Consider the following 14,978-nt stretch of genomic DNA (forward strand, 5'->3'; position numbering starts at 1 on the left):
GTACTTTGCGCTGCCATCAACAGGGCAAATCAGTATGCCTGCACCGGAGCCGCAGTGTGAAGACAAGAAGAGGTCGTCATCTGATAAAGATAGGAGGCGCTGGACCGGACCGCGACACCCATCGGACCAGACCGGGACCGCCCCTGGGTGAGTATAATCTAACCTCTTTTTCTCATCTTTCAGGATACATCGGGGGCTTATCTACAGCATTACAGAATGCTGTAGATAAGCCCCTGATGCCGGTGGGCTTAGCTCAACTTCGATTTTAGGGGTGACAGGTTCCCTTTAACCAAGTAACTACTCTCTCTCTCTCTCTATATATATAAAAAAGTACAATGTGAAGACGATGCCGAACAAAATCGATATGGAGATACTGATTAATTAACCAAACCTTGGACCACAATCACAGGATTAATGTGAAACTGCAATCTATATATAAATTAATAAAATTACTAACTTCCAGTTAAGCATGCTAGAAGTAATATCCTTTTATAAAGAACCAACTAATCAGACCATGGATACATGTAAAGACGGTCTGTTAGCACTAAATGACTGTTCAAACCAAGCACAGGCACTCGATGCACCATTGGTGTGGCCGAGCGGTTCAGTGCACCTTCCCATCTACTTGTTTTCCATTTATCTCTGCCTTCGCCTTCTTTGATTGCACAGATAGTGTTATAATAGTGCAGCAACTCACTCGGGAAAATAGGTAAGATCCTAAAAAACTACAACTAACCCTGCCGGTTCCTGTACAGACTAGAGGTTCTTGTACAATCTAGGGATCCTGACTCTACAGCTCCTAGTGGTTCCTGTGTAAGCCAAGATCGCCCTAACCACAGACTAAACTATGGCAACTCGAACCTATACTGCCTGAAAGGCCGTCAAGCGCATCACATTCCTCCTAAATAACCGGAGGGCAAAGCAGTGTGGAAATTACATACAAAAGGGAAAGTGTGCTGAAATAGAAAGATCCCAGAGTGAGTAAAACAGACCACGAAATACAAAATAAAGGATTGAGTATGTACTGTAAGAAAAGAGATAAACCCTAGCTGGTCTTTCACTTACTGGCTTAAACTACAGCAGTATGGCTGGACATTCAAATGAGACTATCACCAGCAGGAAATACCAGCAGAGGGAAAGTATATAAAGCCGCACCCGAAAGGTGATGGGGCAGACAAATAAGTATATGGAAATACCTGTTACCCTAAAAAGACTGAATCAAGGATAACAGAAACTAAACACCCGTAGAAAAGGTGAATCTGCTGTGGCTCAGCAGACAGAGAAGCCGACCACAGGCCCAAGGGTTTGAACCCAGATGCATGACAGCTGGGAATAGGTGAGGAAGGGGCACTGAACTGCTTGCCCATGATGAGGGCGCACTGAGCGCCGGTGCTTGGTTTGAACAGTTATTTTGTTCTGACATGCTGCCCTTTATGAAACTGGTGTAATGGTTCACACGATCTTTATACAGGTTACAGAAAATAGAAATGATGCATCAGAATATTAAGCAATATTGAAGCAAGTAAAAAATTGAGTTTTCATTCTTTAAGTCAAAATAACATTTCTGATAGGATACATTTGTAATATATTGTTATAGTGGTCGGAGCTTTGTTTTTTTTTTATACTAAGCTCTAAAACTTGAAGAAATAAAATTCCCTATATGTTGGAACATAGCTGCAATACCAGGCGCCGCTCAAGGAGGAGAGTGGCGCTGTTTCTGGATAAAAATAACTTTTTTCATAAAAGAAGAAAGCCCTTAAACCAGGCTATGACACTAAAACGAAGAAAGTTATCATCTATCCATAGGGTAGTGGGCAACTTACTGATCATGGTGGGGGCTGACTGCTGGGACTTCCAACAATGCCGAGAACTGCCTTGAAAAAAGCAGAGGTGCGCATGGTACTTCGATCTATTCATTGTTATTAGGCTTGCAGGAGAAAGCAGAGTACAGCGCAGGGCTATTTCCAGCAGTCCCATAGACAATGAATGGTTGAGCGTGCGCACTTCTGCACTGTACAAGATGTGGCTGTAAAGAGAGCCTTTCTTTGGGTTCCATGGCCTCAATCATTGAAGTCCTCCAGCGATCACCATGTTATTCTCTACCCAATAGATGGAGAATAACTTCCTATTTTGGAGAAAGCCCTTTAACTGGTAAGTGGCTGCATACTTAAAGTGACTTTGTTCCCAAATTGGCCTTGGGAAATATAATGTCCCGAGCACATGAAGCCCGCGCTGCTAAGACCTTCCGCAGCAATCAGCTGTAATCTGCCAGCAAGTTTTCAATCCCTTGCTGCGCTGCCGCAGGAGAACTAAAGCATTACATGGCGCCCATCAAATTTAATTATTGCATAGATGTGTCGGGCACTCAGGAGCTAGAGATGCTTTTTGTAGCCACTCGAGTCTGGCAAATAAAAGAGGTTTCTGAATTAGGGGGTCCCTCTATATTAAGATTAGGATCAGATTAAGAGAACAGCAAGTGTTTAGGCTATGCATAAAATTATCCTAATTAAGGCAGGTGCAGACGAGCATGTTTTCGGTCAGAATGGGATCTGACAAAACACACTGGATCGCACTCGGACCAATGTTAGTCTATGGGGCTGTGCCCATGTTCGATTTTTTTCCTCTGACAGAGACATCTCCTCATCCGAGAGAATCAGATCATACTATGAACACACTCTGATCTAACTTTGATTTAACTACCTCTGATCTAACAAATTCTGATTTAACTGACTCAGATCTAACTCTGATCTAACTAACTCTGTTCTAACTCTGATCTAACTAACTCTGATCTAACTAACTCTGATTTAACTCTGATCTAGCTATCTCTGATCTAACTAACTCTGATCTAACTAACTCTAATCTAACTCTGATCTAACTAACTCTGATCTAACTCTGATTTAACTACATCTGATCTAACTAATTCTGATTTAACTAACTCTGAACTAATTAACTCTGAATTAACTAACTCTGATCTAACTAATTCTGATGTAACTGACTCAGATCTAACTAACTCTGATCTAACTATCTGATTTAACTAACTCTGATCTAACTAACTCTGATCTAACTAGATCTGATTTAACTAACTCTGATATAACTCTGATTTAACTAACTCTGATCTAATTAACTCTGATCTAACTCTGATCAGAGTGTGATTAGCATAATCAGCCCGATTCTCTCCAATGATGAGACTCTACGGCCATCTGCACCGGCCCTTATACAGGGACATCTGACATCAGAGACTTGAGATTCCTAATGGCTGGAAGTATTCTTTAGAAGGAAGACAGCATTTACTATCATGAAATACACCATACTATTCTTCCCTTTAGGATCCATAAATACGGTAATAATAATAATAAAAAAGTCCATAAATCCTCATCCGTACATCATACCCTATACGTGCACTTAGTGTGCACAGCATTTCACAGGTTAGGGATGCAGTTTGTGCTCCAGAGCTGCTCTTCCTGCTGTGTTCAGGGACCCCTTCTGAAGATGGCGCTATATAAGCAAAGCATAATAACCAATAATATTATATGCGTGCCTTCATTTCTAACAAGGGAAAAGGTGACTCCTACACTGAGATAAAAATGTCCACATATGCACCATAAGGGCTCTTGCACACGTTGGTTTCTTTTCACAGACCACACTCGTACCTATGATATTTTGTGGGACCGCGCACATTTTCCAATTTTTTCCTTGAACCCAGTAAGAAGCGTAAAAATCAGAGCAAAATATTAGCAAATACCTGAAATTAGAAATGTATAGTTCTTCTGATTAGCCAAGCTGCTTACCCCATGTGCGGGGCATTGCAGTTGCTTAAATATCCATAGTTACGACCACTAACAACTGTCACTATCATTATATGAGTGGTCGTAACCACGGATAACTAAGTTACTGCAATGCCTGCACATGGTGTAAGCAACATGGCTAATCAGAAGAACTATACATTTATAATTTGAGGTATTTGTTAATATTATTATACCTACTACATATTGGGATAGGATCCTGAAGATGGGAATACCCCATTAATGCCTTTAAGGGGCATACCACTGCTCCTATAACTACTACTCTTATCATCTGAGGCGTGAGGATAGTGATAAAAATCACAGGTGTGATGGTTTATTTAGGGTTAAGCTGTATGTATCTGATATAAGCCAAAGAAATAAAATAAAACGACAACCCTCCTATTAATACATAAAGTGCAACGTGTCATTTCATTCTGATTAGCGCGGGCAGAAATACCGAAACGGTACATGTCCGATTTAGAGTTAAAAAAATACTTTGTGCCTTTTTTTCAATATACGGTATGCAAATATTATACATCTATCGACCTATTCTGATTAGAAGACTATATAGAAAAATAGCCGCCAAAATAAATATACGCTCTATGTGATATTGTGATTGGCCGACGTTCTTAAAGGGGAAGGATCAATCACCGTTAAAAGAAAAACAACTGATTTTTGTGCATCATGTGATTATTTTTGTGCATATATATCTGTCTTTCTTAGAAGCTGATTTTGCTTGTCTTGCCCTTTAAAGGGCTCATGGATAGGATTCGTGACGATTCTGTCTCCTTTTTTCTGAGATGATTTTGCGTCGTCATTAAGGCTTGATTAAAGACTGGCTTAAGCTTATGCCTGAGATATCTTCCCTGTACATGTAGAACTAAAATTACGCCACTTTCCTCCTAGCTGCATAATATTAGGAATCCATATCCCACAACCACACTGCTCCCTCTGGTGGTCAAAAGGAGAATTGCACGTCCAAAAATTATCACACTCTTGATCGGGTGGTTGTTGTTTTACGCAGGTAATACTGCATCGTAGCAATATGGAAATAGGAATGTAATACTGCCCAGACTATAGCGTCGGCGTCCTTGGACCGTCACGTGGTGGTTACGATGACTGTGCAACACATATCTTGGAATTGGACCATGCAGAACATGTATGCGGTATACACAGCCTAATAACCCGTACGCCCCATGTGTGGGGGTCACAGAACATACACATTGGATAAGTCACCACCCGACATTTCTTGACCATCGAGTCGTATGGAAAAGCGCGGGCAACACAGCAGCTCAGCCACAAATCTCCACGGCCACGTGCAGGAGGATACGTCCACGGATTAGACTTAAGCATCATGTACTAAATGCTGTGGCGGATAAATACAGGGTGTTACATGGTTCCCGTACAGTGTATGTATACTGCCGATAGTTCCTCGCACAAACGATCCGCAGCGCCAAGTCCTGTACAACGATGTCCGGCGACATCACAAATCCGGCTCTATACAGAACTTCCTTCCCGCTTGGCCATTTTTAACATTTATTTTTTACACCACTTTTTCGTCACTCGGTAATGTGGTCGTTCTTCTGAGATTTTCCTTGACTTTTAAGAATTCTGGAGCGTGAGCTTCGTCTTTAGGTTCTTGTTCTTCTTTTTCAAGCTGAAGAAACGGAAAAAGTAAAAATGGATCAGTATGCGTCATCATAGAATGAACTATTGTGTAAAGGGATCTGGACCTCAATGACACCCGCCATTAATGAGAGCTCGGCGGCGTAAATGCAGCCAGGTATGTATTACTCTAAACACTCCGGCGGTACAGACATTGAAGAGACAGCCGGTGACAGTAGGAAATAACAAAACTAGGCCGATGTGGCGCTGGCTTCTCCCAGGTGATTGACAGGTCTCTTGCTAAGCACACACATGGTGGGGACCTGTCGATAAACTAGGCCGATGTCGCGCTGGCTTCTCCTAGGTGATTGACAGGTCTCTTGGTAAGCACACCCATGGTGGGGACCTGTCAATAAACTAGGCCGATGTGGCGCTGGCTTCTCCTAGGTGATTGACAGGTCTCTTGCTAAGCACACACATGGTGGGGACCTGTCGATAAACTAGTCTGATGTGGGGCTGGCTTCTCCTAGGTGATTGACAGGTCTCTTGCTAAGTACACACATGGTGGGGACCTGTCAATAAACTAGTCTGATGTGGCGCTTTCTTCTCCTAGGTGATTGACAGGTCTCTTGCTAAGAACACACATGGTGGGGACCTGTCGATAAACTAGGCCGATGTGGCGCTGTCTTCTCCCAGGTGATTGACAGGTCTCTTGCTAAGCACACACATGGTGGGGACCTGTCGATAAACTAGGCCGATGTGGCGCTGGCTTTTCCTAGGTGATTGACAGGTCTCTTGGCAAGCACCCACATGGTGGGGACCTGTCGATAAACTAGGCCGATGAGGCGCTGGCTTCTCCCCGGTGATTGACAGGTCTCTTGCTAAGTACACACGGTGGGGACCTGTCGATAAACTAGGCCGATGAGGCGCTGGCTTTTCCTAGGTGATTGACAGGCCTCTTGCTAAGCACACACATGGTGGGGACCTGTCGATAAACTAGGCCGATGTGGCACTGGCTTCTCCTAAGTGATTGACAGGTCTCTTGCTAAGCACACACATGGTGGGGACCTGTCGATAAACTAGGCCGATGAGGCGCTGGCCTCTCCTAGGTGATTGACAGGTCTCTTGCTAAGCACATACATGGTGGGGACCTGTCGATAAACTAGGCCGATGTTGCGCTGGCCTCTCCTAGGTGATTGACAGGTCTCTTGCTAAGCACACACATGGTGGGGACCTGTCGATAAACTAGGCCGATGAGGCGCTGGCTTCTCCTAGGTGATTGACAGGTCTCTTGCTAAGCACACACATGGTGGGGACCTGTCGATAAACTAGGCCGATGTGGCGCTGGCTTCTCCTAGGTGATTGACAGGTCTCTTGGTAAGCACACCCATGGTGGGGACCTGTCAATAAACTAGGCCGATGTGGCGCTGGCTTCTCCTAGGTGATTGACAGGTCTCTTGCTAAGCACACACATGGTGGGGACCTGTCGATAAACTAGTCTGATGTGGGGCTGGCTTCTCCTAGGTGATTGACAGGTCTCTTGCTAAGTACACACATGGTGGGGACCTGTCAATAAACTAGTCTGATGTGGCGCTTTCTTCTCCTAGGTGATTGACAGGTCTCTTGCTAAGAACACACATGGTGGGGACCTGTCGATAAACTAGGCCGATGTGGCGCTGTCTTCTCCCAGGTGATTGACAGGTCTCTTGCTAAGCACACACATGGTGGGGACCTGTCGATAAACTAGGCCGATGTGGCGCTGGCTTTTCCTAGGTGATTGACAGGTCTCTTGGCAAGCACCCACATGGTGGGGACCTGTCGATAAACTAGGCCGATGAGGCGCTGGCTTCTCCCCGGTGATTGACAGGTCTCTTGCTAAGTACACACGGTGGGGACCTGTCGATAAACTAGGCCGATGAGGCGCTGGCTTTTCCTAGGTGATTGACAGGCCTCTTGCTAAGCACACACATGGTGGGGACCTGTCGATAAACTAGGCCGATGTGGCACTGGCTTCTCCTAAGTGATTGACAGGTCTCTTGCTAAGCACACACATGGTGGGGACCTGTCGATAAACTAGGCCGATGAGGCGCTGGCCTCTCCTAGGTGATTGACAGGTCTCTTGCTAAGCACATACATGGTGGGGACCTGTCGATAAACTAGGCCGATGTTGCGCTGGCCTCTCCTAGGTGATTGACAGGTCTCTTGCTAAGCACACACATGGTGGGGACCTGTCGATAAACTAGGCCGATGAGGCGCTGGCTTCTCCTAGGTGATTGACAGGTCTCTTGCTAAGCACACACATGGTGGGGACCTGTCGATAAACTAGGCCGATGTGGCGCTGGCTTCTCCTAGGTGATTGACAGGTCTCTTGCTAAGCACACACATGGTGGGGACCTGTTGATAAACTAGTCTGATGAGGCGCTGGCATCTCCCAGGTGATTGACAGGTCACTTGCTAAGCACACACATGGTGGGGACCTGTCGATAAACTAGTCTGATGAGGCGCTGGCTTCTCCTAGGTGATTGACAGGTCTCTTGCTAAGTACACACATGGTGGGGACCTGTCGATAAACTAGGCTGATGAGGCGCTGGCTTTTCCTAGGTGATTGACAGGTCTCTTGCTAAGCACACACATGGTGGGGACCTGTCGATAAACTAGGCCGATGTTGCGCTGGCCTCTCCTAGGTGATTGACAGGTATCTTGCTAAGCACACACATGGTGGGGACCTGTCGATAAACTAGGCCGATGTGGCGCTGGCTTCTCCTATGTGATTGACAGGTCTCTTGCTAAGCACACACATGGTGGGGACCTGTCGATAAACTAGGCCAATGAGGCGCTGGCCTCTCCTAGGTGATTGACAGGTCTCTTGCTAAGCACACACATGGTGGGGACCTGTCGATAAACTAGGCCGATGTGGCGCTGGCTTCTCCTAGGTGATTGACAGGTATCTTGCTAAGCACACACCTGGTGCGGACCTGTCGATAAACTAGGCCAATGAGGCGCTGGCCTCTCCTAGGTGATTGACAGGTCTCTTGGTAAGCACACACATGGTGGGGACCTGTCGATAAACTAGGCAGATGTGGCGCTGGCTTCTCCCAGGTGATTGACAGGTCTCTTCCTAAGCACACACATGGTGGGGACCTGTCGATAAACTAGGCCGATGTGGCGCTGGCTTCTCCCAGGTGATTGACAGGTCTCTTCCTAAGCACACACATGGTGGGGACCTGTCGATAAACTAGGCCGATGTGGCGCTGGCTTCTCCTAGGTGATTGACAGGTCTCTTGCTAAGCACACACCTGGTGGGGACCTGTCGATAAACTAGGCCGATGTGGCGCTGGCTTCTCCCAGGTGATTGACAGGTCTCTTGCTAAGCACACACATGGTGGGGACCTGTCGATAAACTAGGCCGATGTGGCGCTGGCTTTTCCTAGGTGATTGACAGGTCTCTTGCTAAGCACACACCTGGTCGGGACCTGTCGATAAACTAGGCCGATGAGGTGCTGGCCTCTCCTAGGTGATTGACAGGTCTCTTGCTAAGCACACACATGGTGGGGACCTGTCGATAAACTAGGCCGATGTTGCGCTGGCCTCTCCTAGGTGATTGACAGGTCTATTGCTAAGCACACACATGGTGGGGACCTGTCGATAAACTAGGCCGATGTGGCGCTGGCTTCTCCTAGGTGATTGACAGGTCTCTTGCTAAGCACACACATGGTGGGGACCTGTCGATAAACTAGGCTGATGTGGCGCTGGCTTCTCCTAAGTGATTGACAGGTCTCTTGCTAAGAACACACATGGTGGGGACCTGTCGATAAACTAGGCCGATGTGGCGCTGGCTTCTCCTAGGTGATTGACAGGTCTCTTGGTAAGCACACACATGGTGGGGACCTGTCGATAAACTCGAGCCACGTAGAGTGTAAATCTACAAACTAATATTGTTTTTTCTCCATGTATGAGAAAATGAGCTTGTCCCATCTCTTCAGTTTACGCAAACAGAAAACGAAAAGCTGGGCTCAGCGATCTCTTGCTGTCTATGTGAGCATAAAAGCTTAGGTCAGTGATTGGCTGCAGCGGTCACCTGCTCTAGACAGGATATCATTGCTGCAGTCCTGTCTATAAACCTGTTTTTTTTTTCTTTTCATCCATTTTTCAAAACTGAAGAAGGGTATAAAAAGTCTGTTTTTTTATCGATTGACTCACCGCACTGGATCATTTAAAATTGGATGAGACATGGATGGAAATTCAGTTTAATATTAGTCTCCAAGATCTGAGTGTGATCCACAAAACGGGTGAAAATAGGAGTGATGCACACACGGATCCGTTTTTAAACGTTATATGTGTATGGATCACTGACACTCTGTGGGTCAAAGCCCTTAAAGCGAGGGCCGCAACGAGGGGTCAGCAGCACCCTCCTAGATTGCTACATCTTGCCTCCTCGAGGGAGGAGCACTTTGAAAGAAAAGAAAGTCGACATTGCTGAATACCTGCGGCCTCCCAGCCTTTTCCCCCATCCGCAGGCATTCAGCACACTGGCGAGTGGTGTCATTCACTGACACCGTTCACCCCTCTATCTGCTTGCTCCCTGGCCATTGCTCCCTCCCTGCACTCAATTTATTGCATCTACAATTGATGTGAGCGCCACCTGCCACAGGAGCACAGACTACTTCCGCCCTGCTCTGTGTTGGTGTTGGTGCATGGTGCACAACGGGACATCCACTCTCCCTCCCCTAGTGTTTGGTTCCCTTTCCCTTATTCCTTCGTGTTGTACTTAACCTTTCCTACACGTTGCGTGTCATCAGGGCATTACTGCCCTTACTGCTCAATGGGGCCCCGGTGAGCGGAAGCACAGTGGGGGGTACCTCGACTTCTGCTCACAGGGCTTCAGGATATAATAAAGTGCTCTGCGCCCGCCTTGGGAGCTTTACTGGAGCTCCACAGCCATCAAACCTGAATGGCTGGGCAGCTCCAGGTCCCACTGCCTTTCTGTGATGTCTGGTGAAGGCGATTTAAGGGTGGGGGATGCGAGACAGCAAACAATGAATTGAAGGTGGGTGATGGGGAGTGCAAATGATGAATTGAAGGTGGGTTGTGGGGAGAGCAGGTCATATTATGAACAGATATTTTTACGCAGAGGACATCTTAATAATACTCTTATTTCTAAAGACACCATGAAGGGGTCTGCTGCAGAAGACAAGAGAAGAGGGAGGTCTGCAGAGACGAACTGTGGATGTGAAAAATCATCATGGCATCTGGACAAAATGGAGATGAAAAGAAAAAAAGGACTCAATCCACCTATAAAGTTCCTGTATGTATATGTGTTCTTGTTGCTACTATGTCTCATCAGTACTATGATTCCTGTATGGTTCGCGGTCCGATAATGGTCATTGCTTAGGTAGGATATACTGGGAGTTGTAGGTTCATGCGATACAAATGTATATGGGGTGATTTGATATTACAATTGATTGCTGTACTAAACTTGGTGATGTTGGCATGTACTGATGTTGGTTCTGGTGACGTATACATGTACTGATGGTAGTATTGGTGTTGTATTTATTTACTAAAGGTGGTTATCGTGATGTACTCATGTACTAATTATTCTTCTGGTGATACATTCATGTACTGATGTTGCTTTTGGTGACGCAATAATGGACTGATGGTGATTCTGGTCATGCACTTATGTACTGATATTGGTTCTGGTGCCTTATTTATGTACTGATGGTGGTTCTTGTGATGCATTTATGTACTGATCATGGTTCTAGTGCCCTATTTATGTACTGTTGATGGTTCTGGTGCCGTTTTTATGGGCTGTTGATGGCTGTGGTGTTCTATTTATGTAATGATAATGATTTTGGTTTCGCATTCATGTACTGATGTTGATTCTGATGATGAATACAAAACCATCATCACTACATGAATACATCACCAGAGCGATAAGCAGTACATCAATACAGCACAAGAACAACCTTCAGTACATGTCTTTTGGTGAAAAGGTAGCAATTCTAGTGGAAGTGGTTGTCAGCACTTGTTAACTGACCCATCGGAGCGGGGGGGGGGAGCGGTTGTGTTAGGGTAGTCTCTGACTCATTCTACTGTTGCAGGCCGGGGATAGGGGGGATGAAGGCGGTGCCATCCGCTTCATCAGCCTAGGACACCAATATACCTTTTTCTTGCCCTGACCACATCCCCTTCATTGTGCTGGATCATTGGGGTCCTGGACGTTGGCTCAGCCAAACATGCATGGCTGCATTAAGTATTTGGTCAGTATTTTACATAGGTATTTGTAAACCAAAATCAGGAGAGGAACAATCAGAGGAAAAGTATAATAGAAACATGTCACCACTTCTGCATTTCTCACCAACTCCTGGTTGAGGCTACAAATACTGATGTAAAATATTGGTCAAATACTGAACGCGTCCTAAGTGTAAGCCATTGATGCAATGATGATTAAAAAATATTACTAGGGTACAATTCTCACACCTTCAAAGGGGATGTACTGATTTTTGACGCATAGCAGAAAAGCGGGTACCTGCTCGAGCCTCTGCTGTCTCTTTAACAACTCCTGTTCAAATGGCGACTGCATCTTCTTGGTCTCCTCCTCCTGTCTCTTCTGTTGTATGATCTGGTCTCTTCTTCGATTTTCCAACACTCTCTGGAGCTCTGGCTTCTTGTCAATGCTCAGACCTCTGCAAGAACCAGATGTGATTATTCACCTAGTAATAATGACAAGCTACCTATAATAAATAAAACACAGTAAGAAAAAAAAAAATTACCAAAATGCTTCAAAACAAAAAGACCCTTATCAGAAATATGTTTCCCTGAAATTGAGATACTTCTGTTTATTTCAGTGATCTGAGCGGCTTCCGGCTGCAATGCCCACTTCTGCCACTAGAGGGCACAGCAGCACCAAATAGACAAGAATGAATGGATCAGATCACAGCAGATACATCCCGTGTAATCACAGATCTGTGGATTTGCTTTTGATGGTGATTTGGCACAGATAAATCAGAGAATGTCGCGCGACCACACTTGGGTTATCAGTGGTTTTCCACAAGACTTGCAGATAACTGATTAATTTCTTAATGTTTCTTTATAGCATAGCTCATTTTTTTCCTGTACCAGGACCCCTGCAGAGAAATAGATGTAAAAGCTATGAACACCTTTGACATTATTTATTTATTTTTTTTACATATGTTAATGGATAACTTTTTTTTTTTTTTTACATATGTTAATGGATTTTACTGCAGCAAAAAAAAAGTGTTGCATAAAATACGTTTTGGTGGCACTTTTTCCATTACAAAAACACAAGAGAAAAAACGCAGAACAAACCCTTTTTAATAAAACTACAGTTTGCAATCTTCATTCCCAGACCCACTGATATGCAATTTGCAGCCTAATCTAAGTTTCAGATGTTTTTCTTCTGGGAGTGTCTCTCCCAGTAATATAGGTTGGATGTGGTCTTTCCATACTCAGGCAGCTGTTGTCTTCAACACCCTATATATCATATAAGTATAAATATATATATATATATATATATATATATATATATATATATATATATATATATATATATACAGAGATGAGCAACTGGGAAACAAAGTTTTGAACTTTTGACTTTCAGGCTCCATATCTCACCATCCACTACAGGTTCTAATGTGAGACCACCATCATTTTATAGACCATCATCTTGGCTATCTCATACATAATTTGACTTGCAGCTATTTAGCATATGATTAGTTATGCAGATTATTGTCACGTCACTCCATTGTTACTGTTTTGCTCCTAAAAATCTAAATTTGTATTAGTAATTTGTAAATCCGCCTTTGGTTTTCAGTACGGCCCGAATCCTTCTGGGAACACTCTCGATCAGATCCAAGCATGTCCTGACCGAAATCTGATCCCAGGTCTCTTCTACACGCTCCCAAAGTTGGTGCATACTGGTCAACTCACTTGGGTATGTATCCAGCTTTTCCTTCAACTCTACTCACAAGTGTTTGATGGGGTTGAGGTCAGGGGACTGTGGGGGCCAATCCAGCATCTCTACTTCATTGTCATTGAACCATTTCTTTGCTAATCTTGACGCATGCTTGGGGTCATTGTCCTGCTGGAACACTAAGTCGTCCTTTTCAGACCCATAGTACTCGAGTGTAGGAAGTAACTCATCTTGTGGGATACTCACATATAGCTCAGCACTGAGACCACCATCGATCCTGGTGAAGTATCCAATGCCTTTGGCTGTGAAACATCCACATATCATCAGGCTTCCTCCACTGATCTTGACAGTTCCTTCAATTTCTCGATCCTTCAGGCCCTTTTTCCCCCATCCATGCCTAGTCTATTGACTTTCGTCTCCTTGCTCCAGATTACCAGTTTCCTATCTTCTACTGTCCACTTTTTGCAAATTCAAGCCAACACTTCTTGTAATCGAGGCTTCTTCACCTTTTTACAGGTCATCACCCCAGACTTGTGTAACGTACGTCGCAGGTTTCTTATATGGACGTCTATATTCTCACTATTATGAAGCCTACGAGCCTCCTCCACTGCCGCATTTGTAGCTCCACAACTGATGGACCTTGAGCCAACTTGACTCCGATATTTTGCCCGGACGTCCACCTCTTAATTTTTGAATGAACGGACTTCATTCCTTATTCATCCAGCTGTCATGGCCTCACATGATGCAGTTTGGCAATTTCTTGGCTTTCTTGGCTATCGATGAGCTGGATGATGATGTTTCTCTATTCTTGGGAAATCTTCTTCATGGCTGCTCTTCGTTATGAACCAGTGACCTTTCGCTTGGGAATCAACCTAATAACACATTGAGCTATTAGGGAATGTGAGAACAGGTTGTAATTTGTTGTATTCAGGAAGAAAAAGATTTTTCCACCACCGGGAGCAAAACAAGAATCTGCATAGCTAATCATATGCTAAATAGTTACAAGTCAGATTTATGTATGAGATAGCCAAGATGATTGGCTAAAAAATGATGGTGTTCTCACGTTCGAAGCAGTGGTGGATGGTGAGCTACAGAGTCTAGAAGTCAAAAGTTCAAAACATCATTACCCTTCGTTCATCAGTGTGTATAAAACATATCAATAGCAAAGCTTCTATCCTGCACTTTCGTCCTTGTCTATAGCCTATTTTCCCCGCCCTCACTTACTCTATACATGCTTTCTTCCCTGTCCACAGTGTGGAAAACTGTGTAAATCTCTCTCCTCCTGCTAACACTCACACTGAGAAAAGAGAGGAGCAGAAAGAGCCATCAGCATCGGGAGCTCTGACTGATCTGTATCAGTTTTGCATCAACGACATAAACGCATAAATAGATAATAAAAAAAAAAAGGGAAATATATAAATAAACTAGCTGTACTACCCGGCTTCGCCCGGGTTAATGACTGCTGTTAGCAAAATAGAATGTGTTAACAAAAATTTATTCTGCACACAAAAACCACAAAACAAATAGATAGAAATGTAATTATTAAAAGGCAAAAACTAAGCAAATAGAAGCATTTCACAACATATATTAGCTTTGTTATACTGAGAATGTCTTTGTTGCCTATATTAACCAATCAGAGCTCAGGTTAATTAACTGTAGCA

At 44.4% G+C, this 14,978-nt stretch overlaps 1 protein-coding gene and 1 long non-coding RNA gene across 2 annotated transcripts in view; one reads left to right on the top strand and one right to left on the bottom strand.

The window, feature by feature from the left end:
- Nucleotides 1–274: 274 nt before the first annotated feature.
- The window catches only part of FAM107A (family with sequence similarity 107 member A), a 58,121-nt gene continuing 43,417 nt past the window's right edge, over nt 275–14,978 (bottom strand). Inside the window, exons 3-4 of the mRNA XM_077278648.1 lie at nt 11,914–12,070; nt 275–5,439 (exon numbers count right to left, since the gene is read on the bottom strand). Of these exons, the coding sequence (XP_077134763.1) occupies nt 5,326–5,439; nt 11,914–12,070 (271 nt within the window). The 3' untranslated portion in view covers nt 275–5,325. The remainder of the gene's footprint in view (nt 5,440–11,913; nt 12,071–14,978) is intronic.
- On the top strand, nt 5,440–14,134 carry LOC143788775 (uncharacterized). Its single transcript, XR_013218734.1, has 4 exons — nt 5,440–5,565; nt 10,551–10,692; nt 13,219–13,338; nt 13,834–14,134. It is a non-coding gene; the product is annotated as an uncharacterized LOC143788775 (long non-coding RNA).

Source organism: Ranitomeya variabilis, chromosome 8 (genome assembly GCF_051348905.1).
Source record: "Ranitomeya variabilis isolate aRanVar5 chromosome 8, aRanVar5.hap1, whole genome shotgun sequence".
In the NCBI taxonomy this organism is placed as follows: domain Eukaryota; kingdom Metazoa; phylum Chordata; class Amphibia; order Anura; family Dendrobatidae; genus Ranitomeya; species Ranitomeya variabilis.